General features: G+C 39.6%; 1 protein-coding gene across 1 annotated transcript in view; it reads left to right on the top strand.

Moving 5' to 3' along the window:
* antxr1a (ANTXR cell adhesion molecule 1a) overlaps window positions 1-24,930 on the top strand; it is a 28,923-nt gene extending 3,993 nt beyond the window's left edge. The window contains exons 2-18 of the mRNA XM_044025319.1: window positions 35-106; window positions 210-281; window positions 1,742-1,823; window positions 1,985-2,018; window positions 2,900-2,979; window positions 3,554-3,622; window positions 4,434-4,514; window positions 5,006-5,066; window positions 6,043-6,141; window positions 9,837-9,906; window positions 9,998-10,076; window positions 11,244-11,339; window positions 13,377-13,418; window positions 14,266-14,361; window positions 15,340-15,507; window positions 17,518-17,598; window positions 23,341-24,930. Coding sequence (XP_043881254.1) covers window positions 35-106; window positions 210-281; window positions 1,742-1,823; window positions 1,985-2,018; window positions 2,900-2,979; window positions 3,554-3,622; window positions 4,434-4,514; window positions 5,006-5,066; window positions 6,043-6,141; window positions 9,837-9,906; window positions 9,998-10,076; window positions 11,244-11,339; window positions 13,377-13,418; window positions 14,266-14,361; window positions 15,340-15,507; window positions 17,518-17,598; window positions 23,341-23,766 — 1,708 coding nt within the window. The 3' untranslated portion in view covers window positions 23,767-24,930. The remainder of the gene's footprint in view (window positions 1-34; window positions 107-209; window positions 282-1,741; window positions 1,824-1,984; window positions 2,019-2,899; window positions 2,980-3,553; window positions 3,623-4,433; window positions 4,515-5,005; window positions 5,067-6,042; window positions 6,142-9,836; window positions 9,907-9,997; window positions 10,077-11,243; window positions 11,340-13,376; window positions 13,419-14,265; window positions 14,362-15,339; window positions 15,508-17,517; window positions 17,599-23,340) is intronic.
* The last annotated feature ends 1,698 nt before the right edge of the window (window positions 24,931-26,628 follow it).

Genomic DNA, 26,628 nt, shown 5'->3' with positions numbered 1-26,628 from the left:
AACATAACTTTGCCTTCTCTCTCTTCTCCCACAGATCTGGGAGTGTGCAGAACCACTGGACCGAAATCTACCACTTTGTTGAACATCTAGCTCATAAATTCATCAGGTAAATCAAAAAAAAAAAAAAGGGTGAGAAAACATGAAACATGAGCTGATTATTGACCTCACAGAGGATTTATTTTTGTTTTTCTCTCTTTTTCTTGCCCCAGTCCACAGCTGCGGATGTCCTTCATTGTTTTTTCCACTTATGGAAATATATTAATGAGCCTGACAGAAGACAGGTGGGTGCACGCTTCCTTTAGAATACTATTTAATCTTTCACTTCACTGTCTGTCGCATTTCCGTTGATATCTCTTGCATTTCTTATCCAAGCAAATCTCACAGAATATAGAGAATATAAACGGACATGAAGGCGAACTGTTTCCGTTTCCCGGTCAACTCACTCTCATTGGTTATTGTGTGGTTCCGTTCACGCCCCCCAATCGTTGTTCAGTCGTAAATATCAAACATCTTTAAATTGCGTCTGTTAATCCCTCACACTACAGGACAATCTGTTCAAGTCAGCCTAAAATCAGAAGGCACCCACGGTTGTCAGAAGCATCAGATGGGGACCGAAATTTGGCCAATTATCCTCTAGGGGCAGGCTTAATGTGATGAAAAGACGGACAGACAGATGTTCCACAATGACACACTTTTTATATCAGAGTACACTGAAGGAACCAGTGCAGCGTTTCCGGCGCATCAAAGAGACGTTTACTGTTGCCAAGACATTGTTCTTCGCACTGATCACATTGCACTTTCATGGGAACCGGTCATGTTTCACTTTGTTCAAAGTCATCAAAGGACAGAAGGAAATCGGTCATGTTTCACTTTGTTCAAAGTCATCAAAGGACAGAAGGAAGGAAGTTTGATAGCGGGCAATGTGCAAAAGATGGAGTGGAAGTGGCTTGTTTGACGACATCTGTTCCATTGCTACTAATATTATCTCTTGTATTTCTCATCCAAATGCCACCAAAGTCGGCACTGCACACACCGGTGCCGAGTAAATACATAAGTCACAGTTAGACAGGTGTGTCTTAAATTATGCTAACTACTTTAAATCTTAAAGTATAATGCATTTACCGTACTTAAGTATCAAAATTAATTTTCTAATATAAAATTAAGTTTTTGTAAAAGTGAGGAGTTAGGATTGAGCCATGGTGGCTCAGTGGTAGGGTGAGTTGTCTTTCAACTGGAAGGTTATGCGCTCAATTCCTGGCCCTGCTAGTCTATATGTGTCCTTGAGCAAGACACTGAACCAAATGGAATCTATGATGGAGAGATTCCAGACAGATAATGTCCCTCACTGTGATCCGTGACACCGGACGGCTGCTGCTCCATCATGTGGTTTTCGACACTTCGCAGGCAGCTTTTATGTCGCCGTGTCAACGCGGCCACAGAATCTTTCACTGCTTCCTCCGCGTCCTATTCTACACAGGACCCGTTTCCTGTCGCTCTGCATGGCACTTTCTCAAGCCAATACACACAAAATGCTGTTTCAATTTATTCATCTGTTACACATTGCTGCTATTTCCTGCAAATGTTGCCCTTATGGAAACTGTTATACTGTTGCCACGCCTTCCAGCCAGCAGCCTGGCTTTATTCAAGCAAAGAAGAAACCTGACAAAACAAATATTTTGGTTTAGATCACACGATCAGAAATCAGTGGCTCACGTCACCTTCTGTGTGTGTGTCTGCGCAGGGAACGCATACGCAAAGGCCTGGAGGAGCTGCAGAGGGTTCTTCCAGGAGGAGACACCATCATGCACGAGGGCATCCTGAGGGTGAGTGGCATTTGCATGTCAAACTCCAGCATCTGGCATCTGGTTTTATGTCCAGAACGTCTCCGGTCCAAAACACTACTCGGTCCAGATCATTAAATGACTTTTCTGTTTCATTCACTGTAAAAAGTCCACTGTAATAATCCAGTTTTTCTTTTTCACAGGCCAGTGAACAGATATATTATGGACACACAGAAGGTAATTGTTTTTTCCTTACACTGCACAAAACATATCCAGTATATGTATATATAAATATATATATATATATATATATATATATATATATATATATATATATATATATATGTATATATCCTTCCAGATATAGATATCCTTAGATGCAATAATGTTACTAATTTTTATGCTGCATGTTTCATCTGAAACACAATCTGTCGAGCAATACTATCAGGCCAGACTGAGGGAGCGTTTGTGTGTATACAGATCTGGGGCAGTCATTCCTTTAAAATGCTGAACGATTGGCTTTTCACTTTTCGTGGACTTCCTTCTTTGTGTTTTCACTTTGACTCCAAACTGTTTACGGCCATCTCACTTAACTAGTCTGTCTTGGCATAAAACAAATCACTTCCTGTGTGCAGCATGAGATCCAAACCACTGTGATACTGAGAAACACAGAGAGAGTCGTGTGGAGCTGATATTAATCAGCATTGCGTGAACTTGTTTGACAATGGTTTGAATGTAGCGGACATTTGTTTGTATTTAAAGATTACGTACAACAGTTTTAAAGACACATTTCTCATTATTTTATTAGGTTTTCTATGAAATTTAAGTGTCTTTTGTGTTTACTTTGTTGAAGTATTTGCGTTTTTCATCCCGCCCTCCTGACTGCGCGCCAGTTTTCCCATCTGGGACAATAAAAGAGAAGTCAAGCAAAGTGAAGTGAGCGCTTATTAGTGATTGGCAGATCTGCTGCATTCCTCTGGGATGTAATCAATAGGTTTGTGATAAATATTACAATAAATTAGACTGTGATCTCTCGGATCAGTGATTATGGCAGACTTTGTATCCTGCTGCGAGGTTATTTCTGGAAAGCGGTGACCACATTCTTTGTCTGTCCGCAGGTTATCGCACTGCCAGCGTCATCATCGCTCTGACAGATGGAGAGTTGCACGAGGATCTCTTCTACTACGCTGAGAGAGAGGTGAGTGAGCTAAAGGGACTGTAAATGGGTCGTATAGTACATGTTATATATACGTATGAAGTATGTAAGTGTGGACCTGATGGACCACATCAAACAGTGCCCATCAACACCAACCTGTCAGAACTTATTTGAAGAAGAAGACGAAGACTACTTTGATCCTTAAGAGTCAAAGCATCTGCAAACATCTGCACTGGTATCTATTGGTTCCAGGCACCACAGGTGAAGGCATTTGAAATCCTGACACATGATGACAGGGAAGACGTGTGGCTGATATTCACAGCAGCTTAAAGTGCTGCCACTTGGCAGTTGTGGAAGGTCTTAGGTTGTCATTTAGAAACAAAGTATGTGTTGTCTTATTCCGGCATCTGCGTGACATTTCCATTTAAATGTGACTAATATTATTCAGGGGGAACATGGTCTTGTTGTTTCTCTTCCTGTTAAATCCCCTCTAAAAGGTCAGATCAGCTCACCATATTTTGGTCGACCGTGTTGTGAAATGCAGAGGTGCATGTGATTGAACCCAGGTGTTGATCTTTTCCCTGTTTTTGCTGTGATTCTGTGTTAAACCTGAAAGGCCAATCGTTCGCGGAGTCTGGGAGCCTCAGTTTACTGCGTGGGGGTGAAGGACTTCAATGAGACACAGGTGTGTGTGTGTGTGTGTTCCTCTTTCTGAAAGTCTGATGACATGTGGGTAAATCATATAATAAGACAGACGGCATGTTTGAAGCTTTGTATATCCACAGTATTATGAAAACAATGAAGCCGATGTCTTGCGAGGCCACAAATTGCTTTACATCTCAACATCAACATTGAAAACATCTCCCAACTCTGTTCTCATTCTAGTGAGTTAAATGTCTCGACAAGGACACGAAGCACATTTAAATGTCAATGAGTTGTTTATTTTTATGAAGCATTTATCCAGGTTTTTAACTGGCCTGATCTTTGTAAATGATATTTAGACGATTTTCCTGTGAATTCCTATGATTTAGATAATTCTGCTTATTATTTCCACATGTGACTATGTGATCAGACAGTTTCAGAAAAAGTTAAGCTGACATTTAGCAACTAGACTTCTTCTTTCTTCCTGCTTCTCCCTTTAGGAGTCGACACAGCCTCCATCTTGTCCTCTCCCCTGTGTCCTCTTCTGTTACACCAACTGTCCTCATGTCCTCCTTCACAACATCCATGGAACTTCTCTGTGGTCTTCCTCTTTTCCTCCTGCCCGGCAGCTCCATCTTGACCAAACCATCTCAACCTTGACTCTCTTACTTTGTTTCCAAACTGTTCAAACCTCTTCAGGCTTCCTTCCACCTGCCGCCTACTCTCACTACATATTACAATATCATCTGCAAACAACAGAATTGTAAATCACCAATTTGAGCAACTAGAGAGTGACAGAGAAAATAAGTCCTGGACAAATAAATGTGATTGGTAATCACGTGTTTCCTCTCTAGCTGGCGAAGATTGCTGACAGCAAGGATCACGTTTTCCCTGTAAATGATGGATTTGAGGCTCTGCAAGGGGTCATCGATTCGGTGAGTTTTTCAACAACACCTCAGTGCACTGATTAGTACACAGGGAACATAATAGGTAAAAAGTTATTCCAGCCACAGAGCCAGGCCCCGGTACAAAATTCCACGAAAACCTTTCCAGCTTTTGATCAACGCGACTGACGTCACTCCAAACGTGAGCCTTAATGCGGTTGACTTACATTTTGTAACCGTGAGCTTGAGAAATGAAATACAGCTTGCGATGGAGGAGCAGTCGCAACTAGGATATGACGTTTGTTGAGAAGAATCAAACACCAGCAAACACCAGCAAACTCTTGCGTCTCAGTCACGTGAACGCCACAGATTAGTCACCACCTTGGGGACAGTCTATGTTCCTAAAGAGTGTTGTGTACAGCTGTATCTATAAAACTAAATATTATCCGTAGGTTGCTTCTCCTTGCGTGTTTGAGGAACGTCACAAAACCATGGAAACAGTTGATTTAATAAGCCTTGTGTTGATCTCCTCGTGTCCACAGATTCTGAAGAAGTCATGTATCGAGATTCTGGCAGCGGAGCCGTCAAGTATCTGTGCAGGAGGTAAGAAATGTTCTCCTGTTTCATCCTCCTTAATGCTTAAGAAATGAAATCACTGACAACTCTTCAGTGGATAGACAAAATAGCTCTTCTTAAAAGATAGATATTTTCCTACATAAAATTATTTAACCAAAACTGTAATACATCAGTATCAACTAAAGCACTTTGACACAGATTGTATCCTCGCCTGTCAAAGCTACTCAATCTTAACATATTTTAGAGAACAGTTCCTTATTTACATCTCGTCTCTTAGCTTCATCAAACTACGACCTTCAGCTCTTGCTGGGGAGTTTCGCAGTCTGGACTTACTGGTCAATCTATGTCCCAAATTTCACCTATGGTCATGAGCTTTGGGTAACGACTACAAGAATTAGTTTCCTCTGCAGGGTAGCCGGGCTCTGCCTTAGAAATAGGATGAGGAGCTTGAACATCCGGGAGGGGCTCAGAGTAGAACCGTTGGTCCTCGACGTCAAGAGGAACCAGTTGAGGTGGTTCGGGCATCTGGTTAGGATGCCTCCTCGATGCTCTGGACATGTCCTTCAGGGAGGAGACCGTTGGGCCGACCCAGTACACACTGGGGGGGATTATATCTCTTGTCTGGCCTGGGAACGCCCCTTGGCATCCCCCCTGAGGAGATGGCAGAAGAGGCTAGGGAGAGGACAGTCTGAAGCGACGGGCTGATGCTCCAAATAGAATGAACTCTTCAATGATCGCCATTTGTTTGTTGATGCCTGCAATTTGGCACTGCCCTCTAGTGGAAATATTGTGTAAATGGAGTATAAATGGGCCTTAAAGATATTTCCTTCAGAACATTGATACTGTACCTGTATAAATTAAGTTCATTCACATAAAAAAAAGTAAAAGTAAGCATGTCGTCTTCATATAACTTGGTAAATTTAGTTTCAATGAACTTGGTGTTAGCAATCAAAGTGATTTTTCTATATTGGTAATTTTTTGTCGTTTTCTTCTCCTCACTCAGAGTCCTTCCAGGTGGTGGTGAGAGGAAATGGATTCCTCCATGCTCGAAATGTGGATAAAGTCCTGTGCAGCTTCCGAATAAACGACACCCTGACAAAAAGTGAGTGACTTAATATAATCGTAGTAATCAAAACTGATAACACTGTTCATTTACAATAAATACAACTGGAACAAACTAAATATAGCAGGTTATATTAATACAGTTTCACATAACTTGTTAAACGTCACTTGGCCATGTGTGTCAAATTCATGTGGTATTTTCTAAACTTAACACTTAACACAATTTTAGTCATTCATCTGTGCTGCTGCTACTGATATCACACAGTAGCGAACTTTGCTTCAGGCTAAGCACACTGTGTAATTTTACCGTCTGGAAAACAGCCAGAAACAGAACCACACACGAGGCAGATGGAAGGAAAAGGCTTCAGGTTTACGAGCAGCTTCCCCCACGATCCTCACCTAAGTGTCTCACTGTAATAGTTTATAAACAACCACTTCCTCTCATGTTCACCACAGTAGCTGCATGAGGTGCTGGTTTAATTCACCAGTCGAGGCACTAACTCACTCACTGTCTGCTCTGCTAATAGAGACGTGATCCTCAAGTCTCAGAGAACCAAGTCTGGAATTAATGATTTGACCTCATTGACCAAAATGTATCTGCAGTTTATTGCTTCTGTCAACTGTCATTTAAGTTGTTTCTTTTAACTACTAACGTTTATTTTTATAGTTGATTAATCTGTTGTTTATTTTCTCGATTAATGTACAAGAGGACTTGTTAGGTCAATAAAATGTCAGAAAAAATGTTGATCGGACTTTCTCAAACCTCAAAATGACAATGTTCTCAGATGTCTTACCAACATTTTTCAGTTTCAATGATTTATTTGTCAAATGGAATAATTAAACCAGAACATTTTAGAGTTTTAATATTAATTAAGTCATCGATTAATAACCGATTCATCAGATGATCGTTGCAGTCCTAGTAAGATACGCCTCGATGCAATATGAAAGGTATATGACACAATATAGTAATACGATATGATAAGATATACAACATAGTATATTTGTTGTCACTATAACCATGTTTTTATTAAAGATATTATTTTTTAAGGATAAGCAGTGGAGGTGTAAATAAGCCTTACACCCTTTTCAGTTTACCACTTGTTGTTTTTGTCTTTATATATATTTTATTTTGTCGGAACCAATTGTCTGATTCAGTCAATCAAAACAACATTAATCCTAAACAACAATGGCTGTAATATTGCACATAACACATATCGCACACACCCAAAACGTGGTAAAAAAAAACTCAAAAAACTTTACTAGATACTTTAGTGATACTATCACCATTCAACACAGACATCTAAAATCTTCCAACAACAACACAAGAAGTATCAACGATGAACAATTCCTCTGCATTGTTTTCATTTCTGCATCACACAATTTCCTGCAGACAAGTCAAATGATCTCCTCGTGTCTCCTCCAGATTCATTCACTCTAAATTACACACAATTCTCTGGAACCTGTTTACTTCAAATCCAGGGGAAACTTTTATATTAAAATATTTAGATAATAGCCCACCTGGAGATGTATAGGAAAACTATACAGTTTATATAATAGTATATAATATACTACCTCTAGGCTATGTCTATGTCCTCCATGGACTCCCTCGATTTCAGTCATCAGTTTACTTTGTAAATACACTGAAATGGTTGGGAGGTTGAAAAAGACAGCACTGGTATCTGTATATCTGTGTAACTAACATGTGCTGAGCAGATGAACGAATGAATGTTTGAGTTTGCGTCGCCAGGAAAAAAGTAGCAGAAGATACAGTCAGGCGCTCTGCGATTTGGCAGGTCCCCCGTCCTAAAGGCTGTTCTCTGTTTTGGTGACAGATGTTGCAGTGGACAACATTAAACTACAGCATGTAAATAATGACAGACACAAATGAAAGGAATAGACAATCTGTTCATTTTGCTTCTTTTTTTCAATATACTGTATGTATGAAAGAGAAGGGTAGTGTGGTTTACTGTAGGTTCTATACTTCTATGTCTGTGATGCATTAGTGTGCAGTAAAGTATGTTAAGCCCAGCCCCTGTCACTGTAGCATACAGTCGTAGTATGTCGCAGTATGGGTTGCCAAACCACCAGTGCAATTAACTACAAAAACAGTGCGCACATGACGAATTTTTATTGTATTCAATTAGCTTTCTGATGGGCCACACAGTGGAGCATGTGGAAAACACTGTTGATGGACTGGTGACAGAAGACGACGGTGGTATGGATGCATGTTCTTGTGATGAAATTGGCAACGTTCCCACCATTACTTTGCAAAAGCAAATTGCTTGAGTTGTTAATACATGTCAATGCACATTTTTTGCCAAAATTCCTGGTGCTTTTGTAGTGGGTACAGGACATATACCTGCAAAGTACACAACCTTCACATGTCTTTTGATCCCCCACCCCGACCCAACTCGACGTACCATTCAGATGCAACAACTCCATTGCAAAGTCTTTCCCTCCAGAGCAGCAGCTCTCATCATCATCGTCATCGTCCTCTTTTTAAGAAACATCACTGTCAGCTTCGCTTTACACAACAGAGAGTAGGTTGTCTTCCATGTTCAGCTATGACAGTGTCGCTACTCTAAATGCCAATGTGGCACCAACACCCTCGCAGCTCAATTTAATTTAATTTAACCAGAAACACCTTAACATACGTAAGTTGCTAGTTCTTTGAATGCCATGTCATGAGGACTGGACATATTTAAAGTTTCAGTGCAAGAATTAGTGACATCTAATGGTGACACTGGAGGCTGCAACAAATAGAGGACTCCTCAGGTCACCTCCTCCCTTTCCCAAGCACATAAGCAAATTAGACCGGACGTCATTCTTCTTTTCGCTTCAAAGTGCGACATACGCATTCTTGATAGTTCGTCCATTGAGCCGCTATTGAAATAAGGTGGAACAGCATGAACGCCTTGCATCTAAAACACTTATTTTTAAAGCTTCATAAACCAAACATTTTTTTTTTATTTTAATGAGATTATAGACTTGTACAAACATGCTTAAGTGTAGTATATTACATTTTTGCAAATAAGCCATCATGAATGTCAAACACAAATCTGTTCCCACCAAAGTGGCCCCCTACTTTCACACACACTCCACTGTACTGTATGGTGTTAGTAGGGGGAAAAGCGGTCATTTATTGGGTGACTGCTTGTATTGACTTCCTCACTCCTGGGGTATGTTCTCCCCCTGCCAGGATAAACAGTCAGACTTGGGCGACAATTCTTTGGTTGAGCGTTGCTCCTAAAAAATCAGATGTACAAGAAGAAGAAGAAGAAGAAGGAGAAGAAGAAGAAGAAGGAGAAGAAGAAGAAGAAGATTCTGCCAGAAAAACAAAAGCCGTGGTGGATTCATTTGTAGTGGTGTTTCTGATGAGGTGAAGACAGATGTCTTCGCTCAGCAGACAACAAAGCACAGATTTGTGAAGAGTTCTCAGACAGTTTGTTATTTGAGTGAAAGATGTGACATCAACTTCTGTGCACATGCATATGGATTATCTGATAAAATAAAAATATGGCATTAATCAGTCAACAACAATGGATAATGATATAATCTGAAAGGTGACTTGGGTTGTGAGTTGTGGGTAAAACAACTGCTTCAGGAGCTTTGTACTGTATGTCAGTGACTACACAACTGACTATTACCACAAGACAAGACTGGGATGCTTGGCTCATGATTACACAGTTTTTTGTTTTTTGTTTAAAAACGGTCCCTTTCTCTTGTCTTCTTTAGTGGTGAAGCCTTTGATTGTGGAAGATACATATCTTCTCTGCCCTGCACCAGTGCTTCAAGATGAGGGGATGTAAGTTGTGCGACTGATTAAAGTGAACGTGTGGTTTCGTTGGACTCCTTTTAAATTGTTTTTCTATGACACCACACATTTTCTTTTCCAGGGCAGCAAACCTTTATGTCAGTATGAATGAAGGTCTCAGTTTCATCTCAAGTTCGGTCACCATTACCACTGTGGGATGTGTGAGTACAGTGCCATTATAATTATTATTTACAATAGATAGATGGATATATAGATAAAGCTATACAATTAAAGGGTATACATGTAAAAGACACAAAGCTGTGACTACTAGTGTTTAAAACTGGTCTTGCAAGCCCAATTCAAAAACATTGGAAAATGTGGTTGCCAAAGAAAACTGAAACACGCAAAGAATGGGCACTTAGACCCAGTGATACACTGCGTTCATGCACAAAAAACATTAACATAAATAACTGCCCCACTATCTGTTTGATTTTCATAATCATTGAACCTATATGGGGAATTTTTTGTGTATCGGCAACAGGGGTTGATGTGTTTGTTTTCCCTCTACTGTTTTTAAACACTTACTGTGTTGACATCATATGTTTTTTTCAAATTTATTCCACTGGTACTTTATTTATTTGGCTATTATTTGACATTAATTAATTTTATTAAAATAAAAGTTGACTTCCCAGACACATCATGCTATAACAACAATCTTTTAACTGGTTAAACCTCACCACTCACACACACCATTTATATAACAGACTCTAATTTTGCTGCTCCTCTAGTCAAGATGTTTTTCACAAGGGTACTGAGACTTTTTAGGTTTGGTAACATTCAGCATTTCCAATCCAAAGCTGCAGCTGTCAAGTATTTCTGTTGGCAGCCTGGGTGTCCAAATGCTACTCGCTGTGTTATAACATAAAAAAACATCAAAAGATTTTGTGGCTGGCAATTAAAAACTAATTGTGAATATTGAACTGTCTGCACCATTGTAATTGCCACTTTACATTTCATACATATGGTCCCTTTAAGTATATATGTATGTATATGTACAACACATAGTCTACATTTTCAAAAAAATGTAATAAAAATGATGTGCAGCTTTTAGCGTTGACATTTTGAAGTCATGGTGCACAATAAAAAAATTCTGACCGACAATAGAACAACAAACCAGTAAAACCAACTTAAACAGTGAAATGCAAACTTAATACCAACCTGTCTAAAAGATGGATGCAAATTAATTATGACAGTCATTGTCTACAATAAAAAAACTAAAAAAGTCACTTTTCCGACATGAGGCATTGAAGCCAGTTGAAGTGGTTGACATGGATTTAGTGCTCTACTTCTTCAGGCTGTCTGTGTTGATGTGTGTGTCTCTGTTACAGTCTGATGGGACCATCCTGGCCATAGCTCTGCTCATCCTGATGCTGCTCCTGGTCTTGGCTCTTCTCTGGTGGTTCTGGCCTCTGTGCTGCACTGTGGTGAGTTTTCTAAAAACCCCATTCTGGTAATAATGTGCACATGTGCTGCTTTACAGTTAGTTACTGGTCTAAATAGCTTCTAAAAAAAAAAATACAGTTGGTTAACCTTTTGTGATTTTTCTTGGTAGTGGTGTTTTATTGTTCTGCCACTGTTTGGTCTTCATTGACAGAATAAGTGTAACATTATTTGTATTCTGCGTCCATCTTGGGCTCTTTCAAGCAATACTAACAGACTTGAGTGAAGGAGTGTTTGCGTGTATACAGCAGCAGTGCAGGGACAAGAAGTGATGGGCTTTTTAAGCAGTAATATTACTTTCTGCTTCATATATCAGCACTGTTTACATTTAAAAGCTATGCACAACAGCTTCAAGTTTTGTGTGGTTTGAAACACTTTTGGAAGGCAGTGACGTTGCTTGTGGACAGCACAGTGTGAGATAAATATCTTTTCCAGGTCTGTCTTGTCTGGCTAACACTCCCTTAAGGCATGTTATTCACCTGAACAACACTTCCATGGTGAGAGGGTTAGATGTGAGTCAACAAGGGCATTTGGCTCTGTTAAAATCCCTGCAGCTGAATTTTGTGGAGGTCAAGGCCACTGAGTGAGCATGTGTTTAAGTAACTAGCGGTAACACTGCTGTTGAATCAGTTTGCCTTTTCTCAGGTCACAGCAGGTGATCTCCAAGTCTCACCACTCACCACACGGTTATTACTGCTACATATCACACCCTTTTAACTTTGTAATTAAAATAAAAATTGTACTTGTTTTAAGTACAATTTAAAACAAGTACAATTTTATTGAGTTGATCGTTAACATATAGTTGTTTCTGTCCTAATGCTGCTACAACATACAAAGCCCACCTTGGTCATCTATCTATTACTAGCTAGTTATTTCTGTTAACTTACTAGGTAGTTTTAGAATCTATCTTCTATTATACTAACTTGCAAGGTAGCTGACTAATTATTTATCTATTTTGCTAACTTGCTAGATAGCTGACAAATTATTTATCTATTTTTCTAACTTGCTATGTAGCTTTATAGTCTATCTTCTATTATACTAACTTGCTAGGTAGCTGACTAATTATTTATCTATTTTGCTAACTTGCTAGGTAGCTGACTCATTAGCAAACATCTTAAGAATCGCTTTTTGAATTGTGACCAAAAAAAACCAAACCAAATGTCCGGGTTACTATGAGGTTTTTGAAATCAAGACAGCTGTTTTAAAGAAATTGTCATGTCTTCTGCATTCAGAAGATATTATTGTTTCTGTGGTCAAATTGGCAATATCACAGTACCTTTCAAAAATCTATGTTGTTACTATCTGCCCTCTGTCAAAATCTCTATTTCTCCTTTCACATTAAAAGAGGAGTTTCTCCTCAGTCTAATGTTTCCAGAGCTGGAAAAGGGAAAGCTGAGAAATGCCAGAAAGAGATGTCAGCCTTTACAACATGGCCGTCCCTCCCATAACCCATTTTTTCTGTTTATGTGCATTTGGTTGCAAATTCAGGTCTGTGCAGTGAAGTCTGTTTAGGAAATGTGATGCTAGGTTACTGTGGGGAATTACTGAGTTGTGTTCCAGGATTTGGAAAAGCACGGTGGAAAATTACAAATAAGAACCAGAATTACTTAAATTGTCAAGTGCATTTAATGTTGAATGCTGAAATATAGATACCAGGGACATTTTTCACAAGGGATAGTGAAACACGCACCAAAATGCACATGTAAAAACAATATTCTGGAAAGTTGAACAAACAAATATGAAAAACGAGTATAAATACTATAAAATCTACACAGACACCATGAGCAGTATTTATGAGACTGTTACTCCTCTTTTCTCTTAATCAACAACCTCAGGCCAAGAAATCTGGACAGCAGATTTCTAGGTCAGTTCACTGCTCTTGCTGGGGAGAAAAATATTCCCCAGCCATGTCTTGCTCAGTAACTATGTGTTTGCACACAGAAAACACATTACTCTTAAACATGCACAAGATACACAAGTTTGTGACTTTTCTTTTGTATCATGTGTGTGTGTTTTTGCAGATCATCCATGAACCCCCACCGCCAGTCGAGGACGAGAGTTCGGTAAGAGCTGCAACGTCACCACTTCCTTTGTTTTTATGACTCAACAAAAGCTTTGAATCAGAATCAGTTCTTTAATATTTAGACAGCTGCAAATGCTCAAGTTGTGATACCCTAAAAACCACAGTAACTAGTCCACAGTATGGTATCTATTGCGATATTGTGAAAGTAATATAGCTGTGTGAAGCTTTGACGCAGCATCATTCCGTCATTCTCTGGCATGAAACATAAAACCGATTTCACTTATTGTGTGATTCATCATGTGATGTGAGTTAACGCCCTCTTAGAATAACAATGAAACACCAGTCTTTTGTTGTGTTCCCCCCCACCTTCTGTTTTTAACTGGACTGCGTTGTCATCATGTAATCATGTTTTTTAAAATGATTCTAATGAAGCTGTATTTAAATTACTATTAGTTAGTTGATGTGAATTCAAGCTGTTGAGATACAATTTGACTGCCCAGGCACATCCTGCAGTAACAACGAGCTAGCATGCAATGTCGTGCTGCATTTATCTGCACTAATTAAAAACAAAATTGGTTTTAACTGGGTTTTTTTTTTCACAAACAGACCTCCATGGCAACTGTAGCCAACATTTTGCAGACTCCTTTTTGGTTTTGTTTGTTTGGCATCCTAGCGGATTATGAATTCTCCTAGGTATATTACAGAGCAGAAACATCACATATTTGGCCAGCGGGCTTCATAATTTTCTTTAATATGACAACTAGCTCTGAGGGGAGCGACATTAAGACTGGGATCAGAGAAGGGGTGGCAGATATCTCATTGTCTGAATAACATGAGAAAAGTATGACACGTCACACTAGAACCTGTCTCTTGTCACTCGATCACAGGATGATGAGGACTTTGAAACCCCAAAAAAGAAATGGCCGACTGTAGACGCTTCCTACTATGGAGGAAGAGGAGTTGGGGGAATCAAAAGGATGGAGGTGAGATCTGTGATGTTCATTCGTAATAGTAAGTCTTAAAAGTAACATACAAGAAAAACCTGTTGAACCCTACAGAAAAAAACAAATTGAATCATCTCCTCAGGTTCATATTTAGTGACACATGGATGCACAGTTTTGGACTTTTTTTTACCAAGATCCTATAAGCTGAAACATCAGGAGTGATTGGGCCAATAACCAATACCGATATATACATTTTTCCCTGTCAACATGGCTCAGATCTACTATTTTATTTTTGCTTTTCCATTAGTGTAGAGTACCTGGAACCTGGTACCTGATGCTTACAAGGTTCCAAGTGAGCTGAGCCGATACTAAAATGTGACGTCTGCCGGCTACTGATTGTTCAGAGAGTGTCGTCACTGGAAGAGTCATGACCGTGACGTCTGACACAAGAATCAAACTGAACAGTACCAAAGTGTAGATCACTTAAAAAGACTTAAAAATCCTGAAAACATGCGTTAATCTCCAACATTTAGCATAGAAATATCTAAAATCTCAATATTTAACAGAAGAGTCTGTTGTTTCACTAGTTTTTGTGTTTGTGTAGCGTATAAAACAACATCATGGCTGTTTTGTGCAGCCGTGCTATGACGACCGACCTCACCGGAGTACAGCCAAGTAGTGCTAGAACTGTGTAATGGAAATCACCATTTATATCTTCTGTAGGGAAATTAACATAAACTCATGTTACAGCAGATGTAGATGTTTTCTTTAGTGCACAAAAGACATAAATAAATGGCGGAAGTATAAAAGTTAAGGAGGTAGCAGCTTATTCAGTCTGCTGTTTTAGTCATTAGTCATTGGCGTGTTCGCCAATATCCGATTATACATTTTAATACCGATATTGTGCCAGTAAGAAATGTGCATCCATAATTGACATGAAACTTTTACCCCATTTGCAAATCCAGTTAATTATTATGTGGCACCCTTATAATCCCCCTCCATATTCTTCAACACTAGGTACGCTGGGGGGAGAAAGGCTCCACAGAGGAAGGAGCAAAGCTGGAAAAGGCCAAAAATGCCAAAGTGAAAATGCCTGAGCAGGAGTATGAGCTGCCCCCCACACGAGTTCTTAACAACGGCATGCAAAAACCCCACGGGCCACGCAAGTGGTACTCACCAATTAAGGTACCACAAAGTGTCCGGACTGGTCTGCACAGGCTCTTTCATGTGACAGCTAAAAATGGCAAACATATTATGGATTATGAGTTTCATGTGTTTGACATGAAAACAAATGAAATAGGATTTGTGAAAACATTGGTTCAAGATGTTTGTAAATATAGCTCAACTTACATTTCATTTACAAAAGCATTTATGGAAAAGATATATGTAAATTATGTAAGTACTCTTGTACTTCCAAATTCAAAACATTTGAGAGTTTCTGAAACACACTGTGTTCATGCACGTACACAACTGTCCCAGGGTCTGTTTTGTTTTTCCTAAACATTGAACCAATTTGGTTAATTGGTTTTGTGTCGGCAACAGGTGGAGATTGAAAGTGAAAGTGTGTTTGCTTTATAGCAGCAGCGGAGAATTATCACATGATGGGAGGAGACGACGTGGTGACAGTGACAGCCTGTAAAAACTTTATATACATTAAATATCCACCAACAATGTGTAGGAGAGAGAGCTAACTCTGGTTAAGGCCCTATCCATGCGGAAACAGAACAAAACGTAAAAAATCTTTTTCTTTGTTGTTTCCTTAAACGTGGCGCTGTTTCAGGAAATGTCATCATTTACGCAAAAAAACACGCAAAACGATATACAACACTGTAGTGCAGGCCTGTACGTGGCGCTGTAACTGGAGAAGATGACTTTGAGCATGCGGCAAGTGCGCAAGATTTACTTGAATAAGTAAACATTACTATCACAGAAACAGAGACCGAATGAATAAAGTCAGGACAAATAAGAAAAGAAAGGTTATTACAAAGTGAACAAACCAAACAAGAGGAAGACGACAACGACAAGAGAGAGAGAGGACGGATGGTCATAATCTGTCCTCTCTCTCTTGAGCTTGAGTTTGCCTACATGAAAAATACAATACAAATTTGAGATTCTCCCACTCTGGGACCCATTTCGACTTCCCTTCCACTTTCAATCATAAAACCATCATTTCCACTGCAAACCCTCGTTTTTCTTTTCTTCTGGTTGATGAGTTTTTGAGAAAGATTACCCCTTTTAGGCTTTTTAGGTTTGTTTCTGTTCCACAATAGCTGTAGCTCACTGTGTTTTGGAACGACCCCAACGTGAAACAGACCAAAACAGACCAAAAAACCAAGACAACCAAGATTTTAATTCTGAAGTAAATGTAACACACCCAATTCCCCTGCATGGATTAATAAAGAACTCTGATTCCGATAAACCAAAACATAAAAGAGTTGCTGTGGCAGACAAATAAATTACTTATGTTGTGAAAATACAGACTGATGCTTTGTTATCATTGAAGCCAGTATTTCAATTTAAATGTTTTTTCTAGGGATTTCTGATGAGATGTCACGGTTATTTTATAACTTAATGTAATACATTTCTTACCTTCCCTTTAACAGCTGTAACAAAAGTTGTTTTTTCTTTTTTCAGCTGTTTGCATGTGAAAGCCTACTGTGCAAAGCACATCTGTTACAAATCTCTCCGTGTTAATCTGCCAGAGTGTATGTAAGTAATGGCATTTTTAAAATGTCGTAGTAAGAGTATAAGTATAAGGTGTGTTCAGGTGATCATGCTTGGGCGACTACTGGCTCACAGTCCCATCCTCCGAGGCCAGCATGAGGGTTTAAGGAGTCATTCTGAAACGTTCCCATTCAGCGGGGGTTTGATAATAGGAACCAGACTCCTGTTGGACTGACCTCTGGGGAGCAGAGCTGCACAGCCAGCACTTTTGTTTTGTGAGGAAAAACAGCTGCATTCTCTGCCCTGACTCTCAAACTATTAGCTGTGTTTAAAAGTATGAAGAGTGGGTTCACAAGGAGTCGAGATGATTCTGTGAAATGACTGTAGTGAGTGGAGTGGGATAATAGGGTGTCATTTTAAACACAGCTGGTGTTATCAGTGGACCCGATCACATTTTTATGTCAGTACTGTAGACGTGAACAGCTGTTCTCACTGAAACTGTAATGTTGGACTTCTTCTTTGATTCCATAGAACAAACTGGATGCACTGTGGGTTCTTTTAAAGAAAGGCTACGACCGTGTGTCTGTAATGAGGCCTCACCCAGGTGACAAGGTAAGGAAACCCTCCTTTTTTAGACCCTCAAGATGTATACAACTATTGACCGAGCAAAATAATTAATTGTCAACCAATTATCACAATACTGCGCCAAAATAAATATTTTGTCTACATGCTAATCTGGCTTCAGATTTGCAATATTTCCCGATCAAAGAAAGGCCTTTGATATAGTTGACCATATTGATATGTTTCAAAATGCACAACTGTGGTTTTAACTCATGTCTCTACAACAGAAACCAGTCAGACTACCTGATTGTTGAGAAAGGAGTACCACAAGGTTCCTGTTTAGGTCCACTTCTTTTCTCTATAGTACTTATCAAAGATTTGCCTAAATTCATTTACAGTATATGCTCATGATGCAGTAATGTATAAATCCAGTGTTCACGAATCCAAAATTGAGTGAGTTTGGCTCTCTTCAGAAGTGGCTGTCATTCAATAAATTACAATTAAATAAAAAGAAATACTTGTAGCATGAGTTTTGGGACTATGCCAGGTCTTAGTGAACTCTTTCAAATATCTGGGAGTACAGATTGATCCACTCTTATCCTTCACAAAACACACCAAACATACTGTAAACAAACTGAGTTGTAGTTTAGGTATCTTATAACACTTGATAAATCAAATTGATTATTTTTTCAGTTATTTTTGTTTGGTCCATAAAATGTCAGATCAGTGTTTCTCAAATGTGGAAATGATGATGTTCTTGAATGTCTTGTTTAGTCCACAAACCAAAATAATTAAGTTTTAATGATTTCTTTGTGATATGGAGCAATGAAAACAGAAAATATTCACATTTAAGCTGAAAAATCAGAGAACTTAAAAAAAAAAGCTCAAAATAGTTGACGATTCATTTAGTCATCTATTAATAATCAATTAATCGAACTGTTGCAGCCCTATTATAAACGAACAAAAATATAGAAGAATGATAATATCAAGAAATAAAGAGAGGCTGTGTTCCAGTTAACAAAGAACAACATTAAACATAATATGAGCCTCTATTTTGATTCATAAGGTCCTGTCATTTGGCAAAAAAAACATGCAGATTTGTTTGTATCATTGACTTTCGTCAATGTCACGAAAGTGGACCAGATGTGAACAATGAAGTGTGAACAGAGAGACTCGTGGGACTGCGAGTGTCTGGCCTCAGCTCTGTGCAATGTAAAGACGTCTGGTGAAACCATTATGAAAGGGTAAATATAATTCTTCAAAGAGCAGCTTGTGGTGTGGGGGTGGGGTGGGGGGGCAGCGTGTGAGCAGCCAGAATGAGCGGTGATGGGAAATTTGCTGGATTTACAAACAATTTAAACACAGCACGAAACAGAGTTTCATGCAAGTGTTCATCATCTTTGGATTCTATTAGATAGACGTTAAATAAATGCAATTTCCTTCTGATTTTCCAGAATAATGCCACTTCAATTGAATATTTTTTATTTTTAACAACAGTCACATAACTGCAAAAGCTTACGTTATCTTTGTTTTTATTCTTCTTCTTATTACTATTTTTATTAGTACATGTCCACAGTCAGCCCAAGGCATGGCTGCTTGGGGCCCCCTTAGGGCCCGTCAACACGGAAACAGGCATTTTTTTTTTTCCCGTCCACACGGAGAATGCCTCCCAGAGTGGGGAAATCTGACAACGCCGGCCTTGCGTTTCCATGTAGACAGAATACGCTACTTTAGGAAAACAATGATGTTAATTTAAGTTCAGTACCACCACACTTGGTGCTTCACTTTAAATATGAAAGTGCAAATTAATAAGTTTTTGTGATTTTTTTGTGTGATTTTACTGCCCTCTATGGTTAAAAAAACAAAACAAAAGTGACACTGTAAATAACAATTGGAATCAGTGCAATTTATAGTGTTACATTTGTATCAATAATAGTCAAGCACCAGCTACTCCGAGGTGGTGGGAGGGGGGCAGCTTCGGGCCGCATAAAGGCTTGTGCCGGCCCTGGTATATGTCATCAACAGACACATTTAAATGTCATAGACATGGAACCAGTCCACATGTAGTTGTTTTTGATGGTGCCTTGGTTGGTTTCCACAGAAACAACCAAATAATGAGACCTTAATGCAACACACACACACACACACACACACACACAATATTTCCTACAGAACTAGAGAGTGAGAGAAAGAGAGACGAAAACACTCAGCAGAGACGCTGAGATCCTGCAAACACAGTTCAATGACTGTGAAAATAATGCCGAGACTCTGGAACCAGTGGGAGAAAAAACAATGTCGTGCTCCAGTGCAAGGATGGCTCCTTAAAAAAAAAAGGAATTCTGGAGTCCACTGTGCAGAAGACAATAAAGGGGCTAACGGGAAGAGATAGAAAGACTTCAGATGTTTCAACACATCCGGGGGCTGAACGAGAGATGAGGTTCACAGGAGGATGAAAAATAAAAGCACTATGGAAGAGGCAAACAATGACTTTCTGAAGACTCACACATTCAGGGAGGTGAAATAAACATGACACAGGCTTTTGAATGTTTTTGAATTGCTCGAATGAACCATCAGTCAGTGAGAGCAAACTAAAATGAAGTCTAGTAATAAAAGACGGTTGGTCAGTCAGCGTTCACAATTCAAGCAAATCAAGACGTTTTACTTCATTTAAAATTCAAATTCTGGTTAAAATAAGGACAAAATGAGTTCAAATTAACTTGCTGGTTTATCTAAGTTCTGCAGAATAATTTATTGACTCATTTTATTGTCTGAATTCATGCTAAATAATAGGTGTTATGCATTGTTACTGAACTCTCTAATATTGTTTTATACCTGCCCAGGGACAACAGATGCACTGTCCCTGTAATAATGTTTTATTACAATAACATTAAGGCTTCTTTTTTTTTTTCCAGTGTAGTAAGTACAGTATAGGGAATGAATCACTCTTTAATTAGATGTGTGAATTAGACGACCTCACTGTGAAGCTCTTCATTAGTGCCACCGGAAAAAAAAAAAGTCTTGGGTTGAGTGACCTTGATCATTTCCAGTAAACAGGCCTGCTTCTGGTTGTAATTAAGAGTCTCTTGTCAAAGCCTTTGCTTTTATTTACTTCCTCTAAATGACTGAAGCAGTGGGAGGGAAGAGGCCACGTTGATCCCACTGGCTCAGCGTCAGGTTCCTGTAACTTCTTATTTATTTTCTGGGCCACTAACGCCGTTGTTTAGTCATTACTGATCATGAGCGAACACAGGACACGACAGTCAGTCAGCAGCTTTTAAAAACACTTTCCTGTCACACCGTCCATCAAGGTCCTATTCACACAGAAATGAAACAAAACACAAACACAAACGATCCTCGTGTTTCTTTGTGGTAGGTGAAGATTCTTCTCATTGTTGATTTTACGGAAAAACATAAAAGCCTGAGGTCAGCCAGTTCAATAAACAACTGCTGATGTTCCCGTTTGAATCGACCCCATGAAAATAAAAGCGTGTCAAATTGTCTCTGGATGTCCACACTGGCACAGACCATCTGGGTGTTTTCCCATAATTTTCAGATTGCTGGCTAATCCACAATGTCCCGGTCTCGGTCTAGTTAGGAGAACCTCATCCCCTCTTTAACTTCATTAGCTGCAGAGAGTGATAATGCATGTGTTGACTCATGTAACTATGATACAGTACTGGAGTCTGAGATCAATAACTCTGAAGGAATGAAAACAATATACAGGTTACATTTCTGTTTCCATTCTTATTCTCAGATATTGAATAAGCTGTAGCTGATTAAACCTACCCTATCAGCTCCACACGACTGTTTAGATGTCATGTCGCCCAGTGACATTCTGGCACTGCACTCAGAAAGTGATTCATTTTAAGACCAAGGTAAAAAAAAAAAAACACACAAAGGGAACAAGTAAAGCAGCTTTTAGCCACTTTTGCAGTCGGCTGCTCCATTAGTATTTAAATCCAAAGATTCTCTTGCTTTTAACTATTCACCTGTTTAATGTTTAACTATATTTTTAATATATAGCTTTAAGATTTTTAGATTCTTATTAATTTTATTTGTATATCTTAAATCAAAACTCATCTATACAAAGACATAAGATATTCTTTTAAGATTTAATCAATCTTTTAGCACTTTTAATCATCTTAAACTTTTACACTCTTTTTCACCAATTTGTTTTTCTTTAAATATTCTTGTACAGACATCTTGAATCTGCCTTTGTGTATGAAAAGTGCTCTAAAAATACAAAGTAAACTGAGACAACAGCAAAAAGACTTCTTGTCACCCACCCGTGCTCTGCTGATGTATACACACAAACGCTCCCTCAGTCAGGTCTGATAGTATTGCCTGACAGATGAAGGACGCAGCACATAAGTAATGTTCTGATCAAATAGAGGAAGAATAATAAAAATGAAGGGAGCGACTGCAGCTTTAGCATCCATGAGGTCATTTTGCCCCGGTGCCTCATGAGAGCAGAGCTGTCTTTCCTTATCAGCCCAGCTCAACTCTCTCCTCCTCCCCTCAGTGTAGTCGTCCACGGGTGTAGCTCGTTTCTGGAATACGATCTAATGTATGACCTCACTTAGAGAGAGAGTGATGGCAGGTTAACTCGTTTGACCGAGAGCAGCATGTACACACACACACACACACACACACGACTGCTCATATAGCTGTGACTGAGAAATACAGACAAATGTAGGATGAGATTTGTTGACAGCTAAAGTACAGTCATTAAAAAAAAACAAGGCTGTCACTGAAACATCTGCTTTAGTCATGAATCCATCACGTCTGTAAGACAGAACCGGCATATGTTTGACAAACGCAGCTGTCAGAGCCGTGAGAGAAGGTGTTTTGTCAAAGACGTTTTACGCGAGTCCATCTATCAAAGTACATTATGAAAAACAAACACAGCAATTTAAAGCAAATTATATGTATCGCATAGAGTCATGATGACGTAAATGGAAAAATGGATCATGAATGCATCAGAAGACTTCATAGTTCAGGATTCTAGATTTGCTCTATTGTCATTCGGACGAGAATAGAGTAGTGTTTCTCGTGTGCTTGCAAGTGTGGGAATGGCTGCACGATGGTATCATGACTACAGTGTAATGATTTTGGAGGGTGATTCATTCTTGACATAAGTATGTTTGTATGTGTATAATATTTATAGTATATAATAGCTGTGCTAACACAGTCAGCCATGTTTTACTGTACAAAATCCTGAATGAGATAAACCAGCCAGAGAATTTAATCCTTTGTGATCCATGAAGGCCACCATAGTTTCAAGAGGACTCCTTTGTTTGCTGCAATCTGTAAGCTCAACATTAGATGTTACTAAAATTTCATACTAAAATTACCAGGCTTGATTGGGATTTTTGAACATACGTGAACTCACAAAAAAACAGGGAATTAAAAAGTACAGTTTGCTAAAAACATTCATGGCTTACGGCTATGATAGTAGCCAGGAAATGAATGCACATCTTAGCGTGTGCCAGAAATGACACCTGAATTTGCATCGCTGCCAAAAATGAAGCTAATGAAGAAGAAACTATGGTGTTCACAGATGTGTTGTGTTCCCACTAATGATGATCGGAGCCAAAGCTACTAAAACCCGCTAAATTTGTTAATTTGACCACTGCCATAAAAATGTAACTGATTTTTTGGTAGGAATAAGTGGTAATGGGATATAATTATTACACACTACACATTTAAGTGAGAGTGAATTGCTGTTCATGCATTCTGCCTTTTATAACCACTGAATGTTCCCTTAAAATCTGGTGTGATTCTGAATTTCAGGGCAGATGCATCAACTTCACCCGCATTAACTCTCTGCCTCCTCGCTACCCACACTACGACCACCATTCTTCTCCCATCTACAACCCCCCCAGCATGAATCCGCCGCCACAGAGCAACCTCCCGCCGACCCCCAGCCGCTCATCGTCGTCATCTCCGTCCTTCTCCTTCACCACGCTGCCACCGACCCCTCCTCCCATCGACAGCACCCCGGCTCCTCCGATCACTCCTCCCCCCTACACGCCACCTCCCACTCGGGCTCTACCACCAACCAATCTCTACATACCTGCCCCACCGGCGGTCTCGCCTTCACCTACGCCCCCTGCCTCCCCAACTAGCTCCCTGCCGCCGCCTCCTCCTCCTCCACAGGCACCTCCTCCTGGACGAGCTCCGCCCCCTGTGCGTCCACCACCTCGCCCTGGCCTGTAAACCTTTGACCATAGACCATATGTAAGAAATGGACGTAGCCTTCCTGGTTGGGAAAGTAAAGCCTGTAGGAGGTAGGGTGTAAATTCCAGTTAGCCACAATGGGGCGACTCAATTTGAAGGGAAGTCTATGGGAAAATGAGCTTCTACTTCTTACTTGATTTATCACTAGTTTCAGCTCTTCTTTGATAGAACGTTATGTCCTTTTTGTTGATTATGTTCCCATTTAGAGGACAATAGACGATAAAACGTGGCACACATGAGTGGACAACATATGACTGACAGGTTGCAGGTGATGTCTGTGAAGTCGCAAATCTTTGCCGCTTCAAATGGGAGTTCATTTCACAACCGGAAGACTATGCCCACTTTTTATATACTGTCTTTGGCTGTGGAACAAGACACTGAGTCCCACCAGTGATCAGCACACGGACATGTGAGTGTTTGAGCCTCACTCAGTGGGCTGTGGACACTTTCTGACTTTTTTTTTGTTTTGTTTTTACAGCTATTTGTCTACAGGGACTTTTGTACACATCTAGCCCAACAGTGCAATTGCTGTGATGCTTGAATTTCACAGACGTTCCCCATAAATGAGGTCATGTAGGTCGGCTCAAAAACATTTGCCTCTGGTCGTGTGAGCTGCCTCAGGCCCTGCTGTCCCCGCCACGAGCACACAAGATTGGATTAATCAGATTGTACTTCAATGGCTGCAGACACTTGGACGATATGCACAGTCGTGTTCAAAAATGATCTTGACACTAAAATATGCACTAATTCTATCTTTCCTGATAAGAGGAATCTGAAATCTCTTTCTTTCTGTTATGAATGTTGAGCAATTGCATGCAACAGTGTTTGAGTCTGCATTTTTGTTCCTTTAAAAAGCATTTTTATCTTGTTTTATACAACTTAAAACACATTTGTTTTTTGTTTTCCGTCTTCATAGAATAGACCACACAATTTTTGAATTTTACTTTTTTAAAGTTAGAAATAAACACTCGTTGCTCAAAGATGTAGTGCACAACTTTTCAATATAAACAAATGCCTCCTAGATCCAAACCATGGTCACACAAGGTCACATATTGCAGCTCCACACGACTCTCTTTTCTTGTATTTCTCAGCATAACGACATTTAAATGTCATGTCACCCGGCGACATTCTCACACTGCACACAGGAAGTGATTTGTTTCATGACACAACAGATGGAGGCAACAGGGACATTGCACTAGTAAAGTTAGATGACTGCAAACAGGTTGGAGTATGACCGACTGTTTCAGATGTGAACACTTTTTTCCAAAAACCTGGTCATTCAGCAGTTTGACGGGATAATAAACACTGTGCTGCCAGTGTTACGCACTGTAGCTTTAACATATGTACAGCACAACACGTCTAAACCTTGCAACATTCGACTTTCATGTTGTATATTAAACTAGGATAATGTCAACAACAGATTAGGATTTGGACACAAATCTGGGCCTATTACTATCACCAACATCTGGGACGGATTATGAGCCAGAGGGGCCCCTGGGCACAGACTGGAAAAGGGCCCCCCTCACACATGCCATTCCTGCACTCACGCACAAATCAACAATGGTACAAATAATGATAAGATTGAGGGGCCCTTGAGGGCTCCTGTTAGACATATCACATAACCTTCGCTAGTTGACTTAGGGCCCCATCAAGACATCAGGGGTGGATAACAAATCATAAGGGGGCCCTATGAGGACATCCCATAATGATGTGGCTTCAGGGCCCCATCAAAATATTGGGATAAATAACACAGTAGCAAAGATATCAGGATAGTAGCACAGAGGCTTGGGCTTCAGGGCCCTATGAGCCGCTGGGCTCCGGGGCCTCAGTAATCCACTCTTGACCAAGATGGCTGTGATCGTAGGTATAACTAGCAGCATTAGTCTGAATCAGGGAATAGCTTTTGTCTTGCCCATCCATCCATTTTTGTGTAAAACAATCTTTTTGATATTATCGTGTTTTGTGAAAGAAATGACTTGCGTAGTATATTCATGCCATCACACTTGCACTCAGAATGACAGTATGCAGCATTCACTTGCTACAGTCTGTGTCTGTTTTCATTGACAATGAAAGTAAATTGAAGTGTAGAAATAAAATATCTTTTTTTCTTCAAATACTTGTTAACCATCACATTTATTTTCTCCTGACAAGGTGAAAAGAGCCACTGAACTGTTTGTTCTCAAACTGTTCATCAAAAACCTATAGGTTTAATCTAAACCCCATGGTTAGATTGTTAGATGTACCACCAGTGTTAAGTGAACTTCCTCAGGTTGGACTTAGAGGAAAATCATAAATAATGTTCTACTTTATATGCCAGGGAAAACTAATTTCAGGCCCAGTTATTTATACATAAATTCTGCAAACGAATAACTAGAACAAGGAAACGCGATAATTATGTAAAACGGAAACGCTATAATAGTTTTTTATTTACAGTGTACATGGTCTGTATCGCAGAGCAAATAACACAACGACCAGCTATTTGTCTACAGACTTCCCTCACAAAATCCACACAGGACTATGTTTCTGCAACACTGTCAATCAAAAACAAATCTCCACACTCCAGTCATCGAGAAGAAGCCCAGCGTCCACGCCCGCCTACTGCTCCATTGACTCCCAGAGAAGCTGAGCTTCTGTGGAAGTGGCATTTGGCATAAAAAGTTTTAGAATTACGTACTAATTTTTCCCTCAAGTGTGACGGTCACAGTTTCCCTTCCTTTTTTCTTACTCTCCCACTTTAATTAATTAATCCTGTAGTACATTAAGACAATAACATATTCTTCAATTCTCAAATTAAACATTCAATGCTTTCTTCTGTCGTTAGACAAATCAACCGTGTCACTG

Source organism: Solea senegalensis, linkage group LG5 (genome assembly GCF_019176455.1).
Source record: "Solea senegalensis isolate Sse05_10M linkage group LG5, IFAPA_SoseM_1, whole genome shotgun sequence".
In the NCBI taxonomy this organism is placed as follows: domain Eukaryota; kingdom Metazoa; phylum Chordata; class Actinopteri; order Pleuronectiformes; family Soleidae; genus Solea; species Solea senegalensis.
This window is presented reverse-complemented; position numbering and strand designations above follow the sequence as displayed.